Below are 20,556 nucleotides of genomic sequence, written 5' to 3' on the forward strand. Positions count from 1 at the left end.
CCATGCACACATAACAATTTCTCAATTAAAGTTAACCACTTTTGCATTTAGGGGAATACATCAGTGTCATTTGATTGTCATCCTGTTAAGTTTGGGGCTGAAAACTTTTGAGTAGCTACACATCTTCTTTCTTTGTCTTTAAATCCTGCTGAGTTCAAGTTGCTGTTGGTATATATGTAATTGTTAGATAAGAATATGCATTTTGTTTTCTCTCCAACTTATCTTCACTAATTGTACTTTTGTTTTGGGCAAAGCGACAACTAATGATCAAGACATGATCGTAGGTATATTCATTAAGCTAATTGATCATTTTTCTTTGTTGTCAATTAAAGAAAACCAAGCATCGTTTTAGAGAATACCACTTATTATGGTAGAGGATAACAAAATGGTAGTAAAGAAGAATATTCCACTTGATAACATAAGTTTGACTGAGGTCATTCTCGTAGCTAACTCACATGTTTCCTCTATTTTATATTTGTAACAAGTATCTTTTATATACCACTTTCATAATAAAAAAAATGATTTTCACCCTTTTTCTTCTGTTCCTGCATGCATTTTCATCTTGGCTGCTAATGCTATTGAATGGTAGAAACCACGACTAGTATAGGTATATCATATCTGTGGTCCATATACTTTCTAAAAGAAGCTATGATGCTCTACTTATTCTACCGTAGAGGCATATTCCCGTAAAGTGAAAACTGAAGAATTATTATATTTCACTCTTGACTATTGAGCCATTAGTTAAGGAATGATAATACTTGGGGTGCCAGTTACTTCATAAGAAAAATAAATGGGGGGCTGATTTTTTTATTTATAGAAGTCCAAGTGCTCATATATTAATAGCATTAATTAATTAAACCTGTATATAGGCTCATTAGTTTTATTTCTTGCTTTTCTAAGTTAACTTAATATCCTTCACAGAGAAACTTCTTGTGATGCGCGGAACATTTAAAGTGTCTTTTTAAGAGGTTGTGGCCCCTTCCACCAAAATTGACATTTTTTTCATTTGTAAATAACTAAAAATTTCCACGCAATTTTAGACGAAACAATAATAAGAAAATCCAATGCTAAAGGGACCGTTTATATATATTAAGTTTTTATTGCACTATTCGTTTTACAATTACATTCGTGCAGTTGTAACAAACTAAAAAAATTAGTAAACTTATACACTACTTTATTTCATATAATGCCGCGACAGATTGGGCATGTAGCAGATCTTGGCATCCATCTATGGATGCAATGCGGGTGAAATTTGTGGCCGCATGAAAGCTCAACTTCACCTCCAGTCATCTCGTTCAAGCAGATCGTACAAATTTCTGTAGGACGCTCCTGCATCTCTATGTCCCTCTCCGCTGGATCACGTAGACACCACTTTCTAATGCCAATAATCAATACACACGTGAGTGCCATCAGAGCCCCAAGAAAAAAGTAGAATTTCCACGCGGGCTTTGACCAGCTACCACGGTGATGCACGTGTTGCGCAACAACATGGCTTTCGGACAGTAGAATTAGCCAGAAAACCAATTTGGACATTTCAGCACCTATGAGTAAATTTGAGGAAGAGATTCTCAAGAAAGAGTGTGAGAAGGAGATGAATGGGAAAATGTGTAACAAGAAGCCAAGAATGCAATAGCTTTATCTGAAAAGTTATCTTTACTTATTCTTGATGATACCGTTAAAACTGAAAACGACGATGGTTTGACGATGAAGACGAAGACGGAAAGGTGCAAGAGTTGTAAGAAGAAGGTGAGATTAGTAGAGTTTAGTTGTAAGTGTGGTAAAATATTGCAGGACTCATAGGTACCTAGAGGAACATGCATATACATTCAATTTCAAGCTTTTGGCCGAGGAAAATCCTCCTTGCAAAGTTGATAAACTTGAGTATATATAGAATCCTCGTTCCCTTTGTTTTGATTAATACCATTTAATGTAAAGTTGCACTTTCCTTTTGAGATTATTTTGACTCATACGTCTCTGCATCCATGGTGAATGAAGCTACATAGATCTCAATTTCCTGCATTAGTTTCTATTCTTTGTGTGTGGGTATTTTACACAAAACATATTTCTTTTTTCGTTTCAGTATAGATCCAAGTAAAAATATTTTTTCATTTTATATGTACTTCACTTTAATAGTTTATTCTTCTTAACTAAGACTAATTAATATGTTTTGATAGTATTATTATTTTTATTCTCGAGAAAGAGAATTGATTTGGGGAAGATATGGTCTTGATTTATAATCCAAAGAAGGCCCAATGTCGGGTATCCATGAGCCCAATTCGGCCAAATCCAGCCCATCACCCGCCCGACCCATCAACCCAACAGCCCCTTTAATTAAAATCTCAGCCACCCATTCCATTTTAATCCACTGGCCAAGATTAATTTTTCCCTATCATATAAAACTTCAATTATAACTCAAAACCCAAACCCTAACTTTCTAAGAGCAGCCGCACCCACCTCTCCAAACCCCCTCTGCCGCCGCCCCTAGCCCGCCGGAAATCCACAAATCCGGCACGCGTTTTGGTCTTTGCCACGTAGACCTAACCCTAACTAACTCTGACACCGAATATTCTCTCATCCTCGTCTCTCCTGAAACCTCTAGAAGGCTTGTATGGGATGAGTGAAGAGCATTGGATCGATCTTGATCAATCCGAGCCCTTCATTCATCACGTGCGCGTCTACCGCGTCTACAAAGGAGATTTCGGCTCATTTTCTTGAAGGACAAGGAGAAGTTTAGAGATATAGGGTCTGGACAGGATTTTTAGACAGAAAGATGGAGAGGAAAGTTAGAGTGAAAAGCTAGGGCTCAAAAGAAGTGTTTGTCTTTGGATTTCCATTTTTTTTTTAAAACTTTAGTTCCAATTCCAGAAAAATGAAATATATATATATATATATTCACATTTTAATTTCTTTCATTCGATTTTGGGTTTCAAAAATGATGGTTTTTGATTGAATATTGGAGTTTGCGAGTCCGTTCGAGTTCGCCGTCGGCCGTTGGTTCCCATCCGTGGTTCGTGGTAGTGTTCCTGTGGCCATCTCAGTCTTGTGGTCGAGTTCGAGTCACTTAGTTGGCTTGTATTTGCTTCAGAAAAGATTAACCAAGCGGATTGAACATCATTCAGGTCCATTTCCTTCCCTATCTTTGTTTTCGGTGCTGATTTAAAGCATGATGAGAGCTTAGGGTAAAAATTGAATGAATTCAAGTGTTAATAGAAGCCGATTTTTGCGGGGTTCAAATAGTATTGAATTTGTATGAAAACGTCTCCTATTACATGTTTTGTTTTACTCTTGGTATTTAAATGTCTTACAGTTTCGATTCTGCCCAGCCCCAATATGGTTGATTGAAGTTCGATCTGATTGTGTGATAATCTTAATTGATGAGACATGCCGTGTTACTGTTAGAGTTCGCTTGACTAGTTTCTTTGATGAATGCAAAGTTTTATGCTAATGCGCCTTGATCGCTTCGTAATGACTTGATGGATATCTGCATATTTCTTAGGTTCAAATGGAATCACTTCCATGCCTTCTTGTTATTACAGTTTCATTCTGCTTCTCTATGTTGGTTAGCGATAATGTCTGATTAATTTGTATGTAGGCCTGTTCTTGCTCACTGGAACTTGAAAGTCGACTCATGTTGGTTGTTTGATTTATTCTTCTCAGTTTGAGCATGAAGTAGTGCTGGAAATATTAGTTGAGTTTTCCTGCCCGTTGATGAGTTAGTTCACTCGCCTAGTACTCTAAATTCGCTTGCCCTTTTGTTTAAGATTGGCTTGATTCGATACAATGTTTTTAGATGCCTCTGTTCGAGTGCCATATTTGTTTGAAGCTTAGGAGTTAAGTGCGTGGTTTAGGAATTAATGCGATTGATCAACTAAACATTTACTGCCTTTTGTTCTGTTTATCCCATGTGCTAACTGATAATTCTATCTGATTGCTCTTCCCCCTATTAGAATATATTAGCATCTTTTCTCGAGGCTTGATTAGTTTGATCCTATTTCCTGTTTGTAAATTGGCGTTATAACTGTGAATGCGAGAAACAATTGGTGGTTGAATTCTTGTGTCAAAAGCTCGGAGACGACTGTGAATATTAGCTACTCGATATGAATTCCGTAGTAAATCCTTACATCGGGAAAGTTTTTAAGTTTCAATTTATATTTGAAGATAAATTGAATGATTGGTGAAGAATGCATCTGTCCAAGTCTGTTTGATTAACTTTACTAATCTGAAAAATGCATTTGTATTAACTTTGGTCAATAGCACATGTGTTGGTGTTCTGCTTAGACGCTGATTCCTTTGGATTCTGTTAAAATCATTAGTGATAATCAAGTTTCACATGAACTGAATCTCTGCTGATTACTAAGTCACATGATGGTCATGGTTAATATAAATTGGTTGCTCCATGAAAAGCTGAAATTGCAAAATTGGTAGAAGTCAGGTATTGAACTTGTCTGAGTTTCACATGTTCTTTAATGATGTGTGCTGGCAGACTCGGGTGTTTTTAAATGAAGAAATATCTTTAAAGATAAGGGTTAGTCCTGTGGGGGATGGGTCGTTCCTATGAGATTAAGAGTACAGGAGAGGATTAAATGACCATTTAGAAGCTCTCATCATGCTTTGAGTCCACCTTTTCTTTCATTCTGCTTGCTTTCGTTCTCCATTTTAGTTTTTGATGCTTTATCTGCAAAATGTTTGATTTTGGTTGGATGCAAAACTGTTTGAATGAATGATATTGGGTCGTGGGGTTGGACATTAAGGAGTTGAGTTTATAATGTTAATTATTTATTTTATTACTTAATCGCCAAGAGCATGTTAGGCCGTCAACATTTGGGTAGGCAAACTTTAGGTCTTTCTTTATTTTTATTTGAGGTTAGAGGCCGTCAACATTTGGGTAGGCAAACTTTAGGTCTTTCTTTATTTTTATTTGAGGTTAGAGGCCGTCCCCTAGTCTATTATTTTATCCGGGGAATGCCGAGGAGCTTGTAATTATTTCTAAATCAGAGAAATTCCCTGTAGTGCCATTTAATCGGAAGCTGTGACGGACGTTCTCATGGAAGCATAGTTTAGGATAATTAATTGTGATTATTTTTCTTTTGTGTGTGCTTTACCTCAATTAGATTACTTTTTAAAGCCAACTAGATCAGGTACATAACCGTACTAGTTACGGGACTCGGGGGAATGGATAACATCTTCTCCTCGAGTCAAATGAACCACCTACTTGGAATTTCTGGTGCAAACTGGTTTTAGAGTCTACTCCTTCCGTTCCAGTTTATGTGAACTTATTTTTCTTTTTAGTCCGTTCTAAAAAGAATGACCCCTTTATAAATTTGAAAATAATTTAGCTTAAACTTTCAATTCTACCCTTAATGAGAAGCTTTTATAACCACACAAATGTACTGGACTCCTTTCTGACTTGTTTAGGACCATAAATTTTAAGTCTTCATTTTTTCTTAAACTCCGTGTCCAGTCAAATAGATTCACATAAATTGGAACGGAGGGAGTAAGTGTGTTTTAAAAGGAATTTTTTTTAGAAAAACGGTGACTTGGCACACCGAAATCAAATGTTAAGCGGTGACTTTGTAAATCTTGTAAACACAATAGTTTTGTCCGTTTTCAATTTTGAAAATCCTTTTGAGCTTAAAAGTCCTTTTATCTATATTAAACGGGTTAAGCGAAAAAAGGGGTGTGACAACTCTTTTATAGCTATATTCTAACGAGCCACCAACCAGCAAGAGAGTATTTTAAGCTATGTTTCTTTTTAAAACTTAGTAAGGTTTAGTGCTAATGCGTAAGCATGTTTTCCAGGGAATTGCGTCTGAGTTACCAAGTGTAGAAATAGTGAGAAACACTAGAGAGATTGATCACTTTTATGGAATACAAAATCACGAATGGTATGGTAGTGTTGCTACAAGTCATAAGAAAAAGAAACACAGAAGATGTATAATATCATGTAGCTCATTGGTTGATAATTCCGAAGGCTATGAACCAGCAAAAGAGGGACCAAGAATCTGAACTGCATTACTGCAAAATGTGATGCCAGCACAGCTTGATGTCGCTCTTGGCCCAGGACGACATTTGGATCATTTGTACCTGAAATCATAACCATGAATTTTAGAGTACGACAGAACAATAACTAGGCAACTGGAGGCAAATCCTTACATTACAGCATATTTTCGAATACATCTTCTGACCCTACACCATTGGCTTCTCACAGGCAAGGTTCCCTCCCCGCCATATCATGATCAACATTTGCAATTAGATAGCATCGTTGTGCCCTTATCCAATGTCAATGGCGTCTTCTGGAGCTTGGGCGTACCGAGATCGAACTTCCGAGTTCGAATCTTTGTCCAAAACACTGAGTCCAGTGGGCAAAATGTTAGAACATCCGCGAAGCAAGCATACAATTTAGGTATTGCAAACATGTAAACTAGACAATTATATAATTCGGAGATTAGAAACACTAACCTCTTGAAAACGTTGCACAAGTCCTCCACAGAGCAAGAATCCAGGACTGAAGTCTTCTGTTATGCTCCTAATAAGACCTTGGACGAAATTGTTTTGAGTGGGCAAAACAATACAACTTTGAAGAGTGAGTTATTGGGTGAAAAACGTCTTCCTTATGTAGACCCGAAATTCAGCCAAAAGGGGGCTCAAAAACGTGTAGGATTCTGCTTGTGCAAGTAGAACCCTACTCTAACTCTAAAAGGATGACTTTTTACCCAAGTTTGTCCAGGTTTTTACTAGGTATAGCATGAACCACATAAACAATAAGAGGCTACCAATTATAGCATTAATTCGAAAATTTGGATGAATTAATTCCTACTATAATTAATTGCAGTTTATTCCACTAAAAAACTGCAATTGAACTCCTCAATATGAATTTCAAAAATTATTAACACTTATTTTAACTCCCCATGTAAGATCACAAATAGCAGTTAATTAAATTAAATCACTCACAATTTAATTTAATCAACTAATTAAATCCATTATAATTCCGCTTAAACTATTTGATGTGACAGATACAAAATCCATCGGCTGAGTTTTCACATGAAAACTTATAAGCTTACATAAAGGGATATCATCAAACTCAAAACCGAGTCATGGATTCTATCAACTAATTATTATTTCACAAATGATATTCGTTATTGTCCAATCTATTCGACATACACTAACACCGAATATAGTTGTACCTTTTGATAAATCAAAACGATAAACAAATCACATTGATCATAATAATTATATCAAGATTAGGAGTATAAGCTGATTTAATGAATTAGAGAAAATATTTTATATATATATTCAGTACAATAACATCTTTTCTCTACTTGGTCCGTTCAATATACACTAAGCATACTAGCACAAAAAGTCGGAGTAAAATCACTCTCATAATCAAGATAAATTATACTTTAATATTGTGCTACAATCATCAAGATATTTTGCCAAATAATATCTTCGATTGTGAACATAATTTATTAGTTATGAGAACCGAAAATTTAATCTTCTGTGCATGAGCTAAGACTCCATACACTAAATTGTCCGCTACATAACTGAAGGACATATGTAACAAATGATCTATTTAAAATAGTAATTTATTAAATTGAATAAATCAAATAAACAATTATTCCATAAAGAATAAACACAATACTATATCTAATCAGCATGGTTAATAGTATATCCCAACGCAAAATGTCTTAACTGGAATCACAGATGAGTTTCAATTCAATTTAGTCCCTTCACAAACTAATTCATTTTCCTCCTCTTATTTGAAGGAAAAAGTTATGTTTATGACCGTTTGGAAGTGAAATTATAATTAAAGAATCTCGACATGATTGAGAGTTCGTTTGACAGTTTGGGAGCCACATGTCAATTTTGACTACATTTTGAATACTGCATATATTTAGCTAGTCAAGAGTCTTTATGGACAAAACATTATTAAAATCATTCTTTCTTTTCCTAGAGTTCTTCCATTTTGATTATATACATTATTACTGCTAAGTGCTAATGCCCGCTTCCCAATCCCTATAAATCTTACCGTCTCTGATATATATGCAGAGATGGATCCAGGATTTGGAGGTTTCGGATGCCAAGCAAAAGGAAAAGATGAACCTTTGCCACTGACACCTTGACGACGTATCACCCCGAATCATATACATAGATCCGCCCTTTATATATGCATAATAAGAATCATGATGTCGTAAGTTTTAAATTTCAACTAAGGCAAAATGACAATATTTTTTTCCATTTATCAAAGTTTGGGTGAACTGAGCTATAAAATACCATCGCTAGTGGGAGGTGAAGTTAGTTGAGATGTCTATTTGTAAAGAAAGAAATTTGAACATGAGTAAATCGACGTAATAGGACAACTTAACAATTGCATATATTTCTACTCTGATTTCTTGCTGAAAACTCACGTGCGAAATGTCCCAAACTTTTTTTTTCACCTGTGTATTAATAAAATTTCCTTAAGGTACTGTTGTTCCATCATATATATGAGTGTTTCTTATATAAACGAGCTTGAGTATGGCATCAAAGGAAAGGATAGGGAATAAAAATGGAAATAAACACTAATGCAAATACATCAAAAGCTTACTTTTGTCATTTATTTATACCGACACCATGATGCGAACAAGGGTAACGTAAATGGAAATCATTTCCTAATTTACTTTCTAGGCAAACATAAATGTCATTTATTTGACAGAACCAGGTCCCCCATAAAAGACCGTATGCCCAAAATCCTCATTGGTAACTGGTTCATCAACAACCTGGTATAGCGCGTGGGCATCTTCAAACCTTGATAATCGACCGGGATCCTTAGTTTTGCCAGCAGAATCCAGAATTGAAATTTTGCTACAATATGCATCTTCATTGGTACTTACAACTAGAGGAATACGGCCAGAACCCATTTGAGGGAAAGTAGGCACTGAACTAAATGTCTCTCCACCCCATGCTGCTTGTGATGCAAAACCCTTTAATCCTGTAAAAAGCTCGGGAGGCCAAAAACCAATCTGTGCAAAATCAGGACCATATCGTAGCCACCATCTTCCATTCTTTAGATCCTGCTCCAAAATCGTATATAAAAAGATTATGTTCATACATTGTACTACGTTCTACTAAAAAATGACTACGCTCTTAATTACTCTTTTAATGAGAAAATGGGAAAAAGGAGTTCAATATGGTTTTTATCTAACCCGTTCAATGAAGAACGTCTCCTCGAATAAGGTTCCAGGTCTGGTAGTCTTAAACACCTTGTCCAAAGGTATTTGCGTATTCACAATAACAAATCCAGGGCAACGTGTATTGAAGCATTGAGTTGTACCTGCCTATGTGATATAACATATTTAACTAATCTTGAATAACGAAATTTTATTAAAGCATGACTTACTAATTGAATGAACAAAAAAAAAAAAAGACTTACTTTGAATAATGAGTAAAATCTAGTATGAGTATCACCGTAAAGAATTGGATCCACCTAGATCAATAAACATAACATTCATTGTCAATTTTTTATACTCCTATCGTGTAGAAGCAACAAAAGGGGATGAAATTTCACTAGCAAAGTTAATTTATATATATTACTTACACGCCACCCAGCTTGTATTTGGTCACGACCATTTTGTACCTTCACGACAGATGCACTCCATTGGTTCGGAAGAACCTTTGGATTATACATACTAGCTGTTGTTCCAGCTCCCGAAATTTGGTTACGTGGGTCATTTGATGTTTGTTCTAGAGCAAACTAAATGTTCAAAGCAAAATAAGTAACAAGATATGTGTCGATAATAAAAAATAGTATCCTATAATTAAGGAGCAGCTTACATGAAAGGTGCCACGAGCATAACTAGCATTAAATCTCCTTTCTCTAATGAGATCTTCTTTGGTAGTTCTTCTAATAGGAACTGTTCCCATTGGACAACCACCATCTTTTAATCCCATTTTGAAGGAGCTATTGGATGTTGAGGATTCTTTGTCTCTCTTTAATAGGGAGAAAGACGGTTTCATCTAGGACAAAATTTCAATTCGGAGTTATTCTTACTTTCACAATAAATAGTTAAACATCTCTATAACAGCCTCGTTTGTTCCAGATTTTTTTGATTGTTATAGCGAATTGTTATTATATAAAACATATATTATAACATAACATGGAGATTGGTTCTAAAGAAATTTGGCTTTTATAGTGAATAGTTGTTATAGAGACATCTGACTTTACATTGATAATTGAACAAGGTTCAATAGACCAAATGGACATACCTGAGGATAATAAGTATGATTCTTCAATAAGGGATGATCAAATGCCGGTTGTTGATAGAAATCCACACAGTCATAAATATCTCCATATTCAGTCTACAAAAGTAAACAATATTGCTCGTTATTGATTTTAAATATTTATTCTTTATTCGTAACATAATTTTTAACTCTATGAAAAGAAAGAATAAGAATCTACCTTAATAGTTTTGATTGCTGGCTTATTTAAAAGCTTTAGTTGCCTCCCCAATTCTTCATTGTCCTTCTTTGATAAGCCCTCAACTTCATAGTTGAGAAAAGCCATAACTGCAATCAAAAACTGTACAAGTACGCATAGATGCATTCTTGTGATCTCCATCCTAGAAAAGTTTTTACAAGATATTATTAGAGACGATCAAACTAAACATAAAGCTGACTATAATAAGAGAAATATTCTGCAAATAGCACATGATAATTAGAAATTTAAGAAAGAAGAAATGAAGTACCTGATTTCTTTAATGGACTAGAAAAGTGATTGGTCCTACAAGAATAACACACTTTATATAGGAATCGACAGGTATTCATAATCCCGTAATTTTATTGTTCGCTTTGATTTTTCCTTAATTATAGTGGTTATATTGATATATTGATATTGATTCTTACAATCTTTCTTGTCCATAAATTAACAGATACGAGATTTTCTCCTTAATTCTTACATTATGGCAAATCAGATCTTTACTATAATATTTTGGAGAGAGAAGTACTGTATTAATTTAATTTCTAATAAATGAGAGCTTAAGATATTATTGGAGACAATCGTCTGCTTTTTTATTTTTTTATTTTTTTAAATATTTAGATCACCATAAAATTTTACGAGCTAGTTTTTCCTCATGCAACTCGTCTGAAGTGGCCAGAATTCTTCAAAATTTTATTCATATGAGTGGCTTATGCAAGCAATTGATTTTCCTCATCATATCAAAGATCTCAAAGCTTCTAATTATTTAAACAAAAATCATATCATCACTTGACATGTTCAAACAAATAAACTGAATCGAAAAGATTGTTTAAATTTTATCATAAAATTATAATAGTATATACTAACGTACAAATGAACGAATTTACCCTTGATGCTGATTAAGTTTATTTTATACCATTTTGGGCCAAAAGCAACATTTGAATAATTAATAAGATCATTAAGTTGATACTACCGTATCATTTTAATCCTTCAGAATTATACTCTAAAACTGCAAAGATATGGGAAAGAAAACGAGAACAAAAAAGCCAAGCTTTTTCGGAACCAATTTTTATGTTATATTAAAATATATGTTCTCTATAACAGCACTTCGCTATAACGTCCAAAAATATTCGAAACAAACGACGATGTTATAGAGAGGTTTGACTGTATTAAGAAGAAGGTTTATCCTAGAATAATTTTCAGAACAGAAAAATATAATTTCCATATTGGTTTTCAGCCTGAAAGCATGACTTAGTAGTATTAAATGGGAATACTACTATTCCCTCGTGTTTACGAAAAATTAGGAACGAATACGTCTTCGCACTGTAACTCTAGGATTATATTCGTCACCTAGTAATACGAAAATAATATGGTATGTAATCAATGGAGAAGTTGATTGATACTAAAAGATTCAATTCATAATCGCATAAAAAAGAATCAAAAAATTAAAGAAAGTAACAAGGTCATTTTGATACTGCCAAATTGGTTTGTTTTTGTTACTTTGTGCCAAGATTCAGGATAACATGTCATGACCCGAAATTTCTACCCTCGGGACCGGCGCTTAACATTTCACTTGCTAGGCAAGCAACGTTAGAAATAGTTTTTAGCCATTTTTAACAGTTCAAATTAAATAATAACCAAGAATCTGAATAAACTAAAATAGAGTGAGTAAACCATAATAACAATGTTATCTAGATACGATCCCAGAACTGGTGTCACAAGTACACGAGCGACTAGAGTACTACAAATAAAAGTCTGAATGAAAAATATAACTCTCTGAAATGAATAAATAACTGGAGTAAGGTAGAGGGGGACTTCAGGGCTGCGAACGTTGTGCAGCTGTACCTCAAGTCTTCGTAAAACTCCGAATCCGAGCAATCTACTGACCGTCGCTGAAACCAACTCCAAAATCTGCACAAGAAGCGCAGAGTGTAATATGAGTACAACCGACCCCATATACTCTATAAGTGTCGAATCTAGCCTCGACGAAGTAGTAACGAAGCTAAGGCGTGTCACTTATATCAATCTACACGCAGTATAATAGTAATAATAGGAAAGAAAAGCAGAAAATAACGGCAAAGCAGTTAACTAATGAAAACAAACTAAATCCTCGAAATCAATAAATCCAAAAATATTAGTTCTCAAAATCTGATATGAAAATACTGAAAGCTAATACAAAACAACAATGAGTACAACACACACGATCCGTTGCAGCGCGCAACCCGATCCCACTGTATAAATACAATCCTCCCTTATTTCACCATATCAAAATCAAGAATCACATATAAAATCCGTTGCGGTGCGAAACCCGATCTGTGATGATGCAAAATGTCATCTTTAAATTTAATAATTAATTCTGTATTCTAAGACCTCAAAAAGCACTATTTATTATTCTTCGACTTGCGTGCACAGTCCGTTAATTTTTCGGAAAGTTTTATGTGAAAAATAAATTAAAATGTCAAATAGAGTTTTAAAACTCAACTGAGTTGACTTTGGTCAACATTTTAAGAAAACGGACTCGGATCAGTGTTTTGACAGTTCCGATAGGTCTGTATCGTGATTTGGGACTTGGGCGTATGCCCGGAATCGAATTCCGAGGTCCCTAGCCTGAGATATGGAATTTTGATGAAAAATTAAAAGTTTGAAAGCTTAATGATTTTTAAGAATTTACTGATATTAGATTTGTTGACATCGGATCCGTATTTTGATTCCAAAACCCGATATAGATCCACTATAATATTTATGACTTGTCTGAATGATTGATCACTTTTCTTCTCCAACAATTAACACACTAAACCTAGGCAATCTAATTACTAGCTAACAGATCATGTGAAATTTTCTTTTAAAACGCTCTGTCAAAGGCAATAAATACATGATGTGTTATTCTCGTACATTTTACGTTCATTTATCTCTATTTAGTTAAATAAAAGTCTAAGTTAATAAACTAAAGCAAAATAACTCAAGTACTAGAGTTAATATATAATTTTTTCCCATGTATGGTCTGTAAAATATGTTTTTATTATTGCAAGTGATATATTCAAAACTTAATTTGGTTGCTTCTAGAACATATTTATGTCATCTCAAAGTTGAAAAAAAGAATACCTAGTTCCATTTATCATCCATACATGGGATAACCACTTTATAGGGCTAATTTTATCAGACTCCAAAAAGAATGATAAAATTTTAATTAGCTGGGAAATTGCACTTTGATCCTAGCAAGTATTTCTTCTTATTCCCCGAACGTATATAATTAATCATATAAATCATTTAATCAAATAAATTTACTAGAAGGTTTTGGTCCAATAATTATACACCAGTGTTTTAAAAGGCGTGGGCGTAAGGCGAGGCATTTTACATATGCTTCAGCGAGGCGTAAGCCCCGAGGCACGGGGCGTAAGCCCCATGTGTATTTAATTTTTAATAGTTTATATAATAATATAATTACAGTAAATATTTATAAATAGGTAAAATTGCATAAAAATTGAAGAAAACTATAAATAAGTGATATATATATATATATATATATGTGCTCCATCCCCACAAAAAACTGGTCAAAATAATCTATTATACGCTACTTACAAGCACAAGTAACTTGAATCGAAAGAATAAAGTTTTATACATGGAGGAGCAAAAAAGATGACTAACCTGCAATTTGAACTTTGAATTCAATTTGTTGCTACGAAGAAGAATGGAGTTCTCTTTGTATTTGTTAAAAAAATTAAATATTTGTTGCTTTTGGGAGATATTAGTAGACTAGCGGACAAAATAAAGAATTGGGAGATATTAAATTTAATACATTTCAGTTCCTTTTTAAAATTTTTGAGTAATTACAAGCTGACTTTTGATAATTTTGGTATTATATGAAGGGCTTATTCAACAAATATTGTTTTAATTTGAAAAAGTCTCTCGGGCTTACGCCTCACTATAAAAATACGCCTCAAACGCCCGGGCGTACGCCCCGATTGCTAGGCGTACGCCTCTTGAGACTTTCGCCCCACACCATCACCTTGGACATTTTTTGTGGGGCTCGCCCCGAAAACACCTTTTAAAACACTGTTATACACTATATAAATTGGACAACACGTATGAAGAAGGGGAGATAATACACATTATCCAACCAATTAGATGTCCAAATATGAATTAGGAATAAAGAACCCAAACACCCGGCCACAAATTGGTTAAAATTAAAGAATCAAATGAGCTCCAATAAATCAAAAGTTACACCGTGATTGATTCAATGAACTAACTGGATGGTTTAAAACACGTGGTCTTTAAATCTTTTGGACCAACAAAGAGTTTATTCGTTATTGAGGGATTAAAAGTGGAAATCCCAAAAATATATTTCTAGTAGTCAAGCCATGCAAACTACAACAAACAACAACCCATTATAATCCCACTAATAAGGTCTGGGAAGGGTAGTATGTATGCAGATCTTATCCCTACCCTGGAGTAGAGAGGATGTTTACAAACAACAACCCATTATAATCCCACTAATAAGGTCTGGGAAGGGTAGTATGTATGCGAATCTTACCCCTACCCTGGAGTAGAGAGGATGTTTCCGATAGACCATCGGCTCCCTCCCTCCAAGAACTCCCCACCTTGCTCTTGGGATGACTGAAACTCACAACCTCTTGGTTGGAAGTGGAGAGTGCTTACCACTAAAGCAATCCACTCTTGTAAACTACCTTCGCCTAATTATTGTTACCCTCAGCAATGCAGACTTTACCTGGTCAATTATGGTGCTTTTGTTAAATCAATGGATAATTAAAAAATGATACATCCATCCATAATTTCCAAATTTATGCAATTATTTGCAACAATAATTCCCAATATATTTTTAAAAACGTTTTATTATTGATGGGGTTTATTGAAATTTTCACCTTATGGAACTTATTCGCGACCATAGTTCCCAATTTTGTAATTTTTATTTATTTATTATTGATGGGGTTTATTTAGTTAATTGTGGAAGGCATGGAACTTATCAAGTAAGCTAATCCTCAACCCCCCATAATATTTCTACTTGTCTATTCCCTTCTCCCCACCTTTTTTTTTTGTGCCTCAAAAAGTAGATTTCTGTAAACGACTTAACGAAATAAAGTTGACCAGGAGATTTATAATATAGAGGTCTTCTTTACTATCCATAGAAAAATCATGTTCTTAAGATACTTCAATAATTACAAAATTTCCAACTTCCCAGAGGAGAGTTCGGATAATGCAGGTTTAGATATATCTCAACTAGGTGTGTACAAATAGAATCGAAAAACCGCACAAAATCGAAAAGTCAAATCAAACCAATTAGGTTTGGTTTGGTATTGAGTAAAAAAAACTCGAACTAAACCGACATATAAATATATAATATTTGTATATACTTTTAAGTCTTTATATAAAATTTTCTTTAAAAAATGTCTAGAAATATTTGGGATTCTCTTATGGGATGTAATATTTAATAGAATATGAAGTGCTTCATTTTTATTAACTTTAAATAATGGGGTGTATGATCATTTTCTTATTAACTGTTATTGAAATGCGTCAATCTCTTTGTTCAGCTTCCATATTCATATGTCAAAATCTATTAAATTCGTATATCTTTTTCGAATTTGAAGTGATATTTTGATAATTTAAAATTAAATAGAACATAATTTATGTATCATATTAATTTTTATGTTTAATTATTAAATTCAATTAACCTTGAAAGTGTACATCAAGGAAAACTTATTGTGAGACGACAAAAAAATAACTATTATGTGTTACTAAAAATTTTTCCTTAAAAATATTTTAATAGATCATATGTCTATTAATTTTTACTAAACATATATATTACTTATAAAAAATTTAACAAAGTAAAATTAAAATTATATTTATCTAACAAAAAAAATCTGAAAACCTGAAAAACCCGACAAAACAAAACCATTTAATCCAAACCAATATAGTTGATTTGATTTGATTTTGATAAAAATTGAACCAAACCAATTCATGTACATCCCTAATCTCAACTAGTTGTTACACCTCGCGGTATAGGATGAAAGAATAAGTAAAAATCATAGATACATATAGCTACAAACTTTAGGCAATTGAAACTACTGACAAGAGACAAACAACATTACATTTTAATCCAAAAGATAATATGTTTACCTTCAAAATCGGATAACAATTAAATTTATAAGTGGTTTTAAGAATATACAGATTAATTTGATATAAATCGATAAATTGAGTTAAAATGGACAAGTAAAGATATAGTAAATTCAAACCACGCGAGTAGGATGATTCCAGTCTTGGTGAAGCATTCGCCCTCAAACCGGGCTCACAGTGGAAACTTTTGATGAACGAGAGAAAAAGTTCACAATAACAGTGAAAATAATTGCGTGTTACAATGTGTCTAATAAATTATCAGACCCCCTTTATATAGTAGAGAAATCCTACTCTAAGTACAACTCTGTAAAGGTAAAAAATCTTTTGTTTAACTGATTGCTGGTCCTTTATCTATACGTGCCGAGATCCACGCCGTAATATTCGGCCGGTCGTGAATATTACGGCCTTCTCTTGGCCGTGTTCGATTTTTCAGGATTTGGATCGATCTCGACTCATGACCCCGATATTTTCGAAGGCAGACAATGTGTCCCCAGATTTTGACTCGATGGGACCTTTACTTCGATCCTGATCATTCGCGATCATCTTTGAGCCCGTTTTACCCTAATGGAGGCCAAAGTGTATCATGAGCCTGATTTTTACCCATATACAGAAAGTCCCCTCGTTTCTCGCTCGTTTCTCGGAAAGCGAGCTGACGAGAAATGACATGAACATCCCAATTCCTTCTCCAATACATCGTGTCATAAACGACAAAAAGACCGAAATGTCTCGTTAGTCATGTCATAGTAGCATTAAATACACGCCAACCGCCGGTCGGCTGTCCCTGGAGGCGAAGGGTCACAGAACCACTATAAATAGCCCATCTTTCATTCATTTTTTACTTTATATTGAACCGTCTACCCTCTTACCCTCAGGATTTCACTACTCCTTTTCACGTTCTAGCATTTTTACCTCCGTTATTCGAGATTCCTTTGAAATTTTTACTCATCATTCATTTTAGCCAACACATCTGAGCTTCCAGCTTTCAACCTTTCTCTATCTCTTTCAAGCTTTCCCCTATAACAATGGCAAAAACCTCAAAATCCGTTCCCCAAAAGGTCGCCTCTACTTCCCAAATGACTGCCGAAACTACTTCCGATGTGGTTGACCTCGGGAGACCTGCTGCTAACTTGGCTATCGATGAACCGGCTTGTGAACCTCCCTTGAAGATGTTCATTCCCGGAGGTTGTTCGATCGCTGACGACTTCAAGGTCGAGAAGCCTTCTACGGTACAAGGTCGGCATGAGGATGCCTCGAGATACATTTTGTCACGACCCAAAATCCACCTAGTCGTGATGGCACCTAATCCAACCCGTCAGGTAAGCCAATTAACACTAACCAATTGAAATGATATTTATTAAGAAAAGAAATGATAATAAAACTGCTTTTATACAAGAATTTTCCAAGGACTGGTAGTACAAATTATGAGCTTCTAAAATTAGAATTTACAAAGATGGTATGAAATAAATACACCATCTATTCGAAATGTACATAAACAGATTAAAACTTCTAAGGCTACCATGAACAAGAGGTAGCTACAATCGGAACACAAGTACATCTTCAAAATCCCGCTCTCATTGATCAACATCAAATATCTGCACGTAAGGTGCAGAAGTGTAGTATGAGTACAACCGACCCCATGTACTCAATAAGTAACAAACCTAACCTTAGGTTGAAAGTAGTGACGAGCTGGAATACAGGTCAAAGTCCAACACCAATAGCCAACGACGATTCATAACAATATAACAAGAGTGGTACAGGAAATAACTCATAAATAAAATGTACAGCTCATTCACAGTTTCAGAAAAATAGACATGCATTTCAAGTATAACAGTGAAAATTCAAATCTTTTACCGAAAATACCAAAATATGAGTAAGTTTGTAAAATCATGATTTTTACTTCCAAAACATTTCAACAGGTAAATGTTTCATTATCAAATGGCATGAGGAAAAGTACATCTCTATGCCTACATGTCAATGTGTCTGAGAAGTCAGGAATGACGTGATACCGTACAACATGAGAAAATATGCGTCTATATGCTTGTATGTCAAGTGTGCATGTCAATGCAGTACAACATAGTGAAAAACTATATACATACTCTCAGAGTATCAATCACTAGCACTCAATAGGTACCCGCGCTCACAGGGGGTGTGTACAGACTCCAGAGGGGCTCCTTCAGCCCAAGCACTATAATCCGTACGGACAAATCACGTGCTGCACAGACAACTCACGTGCTATAATATAAATATCTGGATCTGCCCGGACAACTCACGTGCTATAGTATCAATATCTGGATCTGCACGGACAACTCACGTGCTGTACGGATAACTCACGTGCTGCACGGACAACTCACGTGCTGCACGGACAACTAACATACTGCACGGACAACTCACGTGCTGTAGTATAATATCTCACAATTAGGCCCCCGGCCTCACTCAGTCATAAATCTCTCCAGTCTCTCGGGCTCTCAGAAATCATAAAAATCAGCCCCAAGAGAAATGATATAATGTATCAACAAAGAACAATAGATACTGAGATAAAATAAGCAAGTAAACTGTGACTAAGTACAAAACAACAATTTAGCAGATAATTCAACATGTACACGACCTCTGTGGGTCCCTACAGTGCCAACACATAATCTGAACATGATTTGTGGTTCAAATTCTTTACTACATGGAGAATGTACAGATAACAACAGATTATTCAATTACACAGTTCTATGGAATTTGACCAAGTCACAATTCCTACGGTGCATGTGAGCACCTAATTTTTGATCATGCTTGAATTTTTTTACCCCCACTCATCTCACCAATATCTCACTTCTCACTCCACTTTCCCTTGCTCCCCACTCTTTGTCCCCCCATTCTTTATTCCTACTCCACTCTCTCTTGTCCCCCATGCTTGTCCTCCATGCTTGTTCCCCATTCATTTCCCTCTATTACAAAAACACATCATCTCCACAATCCCAAAAGTAGGAGAAGGAACGGACCCCCTTCCATTTAAAACAAAAACCCTTAGACCCCAAAATCGAGCGGGGATCCTTCTTACTGATTCTCTCTTTTTCAACAGAGAAAACATCCGACCATCGTCTCCACCTCTCGATGATTCTCACAAAAGGGCCTAACCCCCATCTCCCCTCACACTCGCCTCTCACCCATCGACATCAACACACACAGAGTAATATATAGTAAAGAGTGACGAGAGGGAGAGGTTAGTTCAGATTCAAATTCGTCGCTGTTTATCACTTTTGGTCATGGTTCTTTGTCGAGTTGAGCCGTTCTTCTTGAGGTTGTCGATTAAGGTTTCCAGTGCGAGGTTTAACATTCAGTCGAGTTTGTTCTAATCTTCTGTTTCGTGACTCGAGACACTCGTTTAATCAATTTCAGCATCATTTTGTGTTATTCTAAGCGTGAGTTGTGGTTGTTCATTTGGTTGTTGCTGTTGTAAAGTTGCTGGGCTCCATTTTCAACTTTCTTAAGCTCCATTTGGGCGAGTTTTGTTGGTTTCGCTACTGTCGAGGTAATTTCCCTCCGATGTTATGTTTATGGTCGATTTTGATGCCATAAAATTATAAGAATGTCATGTTGTGAACTTGAATCAAAGACTGTTGAATATCTGTGGCTGAAATATGATTTGTATTATACTCTATTTTTAATTTAACAAGTTTTAATCAGTTTGTCCCATATGCTTCGTATGAATACATTATATCTCTGTTTAAGCACGTTAAGAGTGAAAATATCATTAAATTTAAATGTTATTGGTGTCCTTAACACTGAGAAAATGAAGGCTGGCCTCACTGCTCATTTCGATGAGCTTAATGCTTTGTCCTTTGTTTCTTTGTTAACTACAGTGAGCATGCCTTTGTAATGTGATGATTGTGTTTGTTTCTTTCCATTCTCGTTGGTTTTATGTCTTAAATTGGTGGAGCTCAGATTTTGATAAAGAACTGAGACTTTGTGCACCCTCTCGATTCTTGAGA

At 35.1% G+C, this 20,556-nt stretch overlaps 1 protein-coding gene and 2 long non-coding RNA genes across 3 annotated transcripts; 1 reads left to right on the plus strand and 2 right to left on the minus strand.

Annotated features, from left to right (window-relative positions):
- The first annotated feature begins 2,384 nt into the window (after window positions 1–2,384).
- On the plus strand, window positions 2,385–4,784 carry LOC104089185 (uncharacterized). The gene is made up of 2 exons (XR_684714.3): window positions 2,385–3,119; window positions 3,593–4,784. It is a non-coding gene; the product is annotated as an uncharacterized lncRNA (long non-coding RNA).
- Window positions 4,785–8,568: 3,784 nt separating this feature from the next.
- On the minus strand, window positions 8,569–9,308 carry LOC138894956 (uncharacterized). The gene is made up of 2 exons (XR_011409146.1): window positions 9,183–9,308; window positions 8,569–9,050 (listed from the first exon to the last, which is right to left on the minus strand). It is a non-coding gene; the product is annotated as an uncharacterized lncRNA (long non-coding RNA).
- A 24-nt stretch (window positions 9,309–9,332) lies between these two features.
- Window positions 9,333–10,571, minus strand: LOC104089186 (protein neprosin-like). Its single transcript, XM_070178830.1, has 6 exons — window positions 10,436–10,571; window positions 10,243–10,335; window positions 9,811–9,993; window positions 9,575–9,730; window positions 9,410–9,463; window positions 9,333–9,341 (listed from the first exon to the last, which is right to left on the minus strand). The coding sequence occupies exons 1-6, from the start codon at window positions 10,538–10,540 to the stop codon at window positions 9,333–9,335; spliced, it is 600 nt and encodes a 199-aa protein (XP_070034931.1). The 5' UTR covers window positions 10,541–10,571.
- Window positions 10,572–20,556: the final 9,985 nt, after the last annotated feature.

Source organism: Nicotiana tomentosiformis, chromosome 6 (genome assembly GCF_000390325.3).
Source record: "Nicotiana tomentosiformis chromosome 6, ASM39032v3, whole genome shotgun sequence".
NCBI classification, from domain to species: Eukaryota; Viridiplantae; Streptophyta; class Magnoliopsida; order Solanales; family Solanaceae; genus Nicotiana; species Nicotiana tomentosiformis.

Excerpts from the sequence above, each read along its gene's own strand:
- LOC104089186 (XM_070178830.1), bottom strand. The coding sequence starts at position 10,540 with ATGGCTTTTCTCAACTATGAAGTTGAGGGCTTATCAAAGAAGGACAAT. Across the intron at positions 9,731-9,810 it reads ATGCTCGTGGCACCTTTCAT|TTTGCTCTAGAACAAACATC; the intron begins GTAAGCTGCTCC and ends TTGAACATTTAG. Across the intron at positions 9,464-9,574 it reads AAATACAAGCTGGGTGGCGT|GTGGATCCAATTCTTTACGG; the intron begins GTAAGTAATATA and ends TTATTGATCTAG.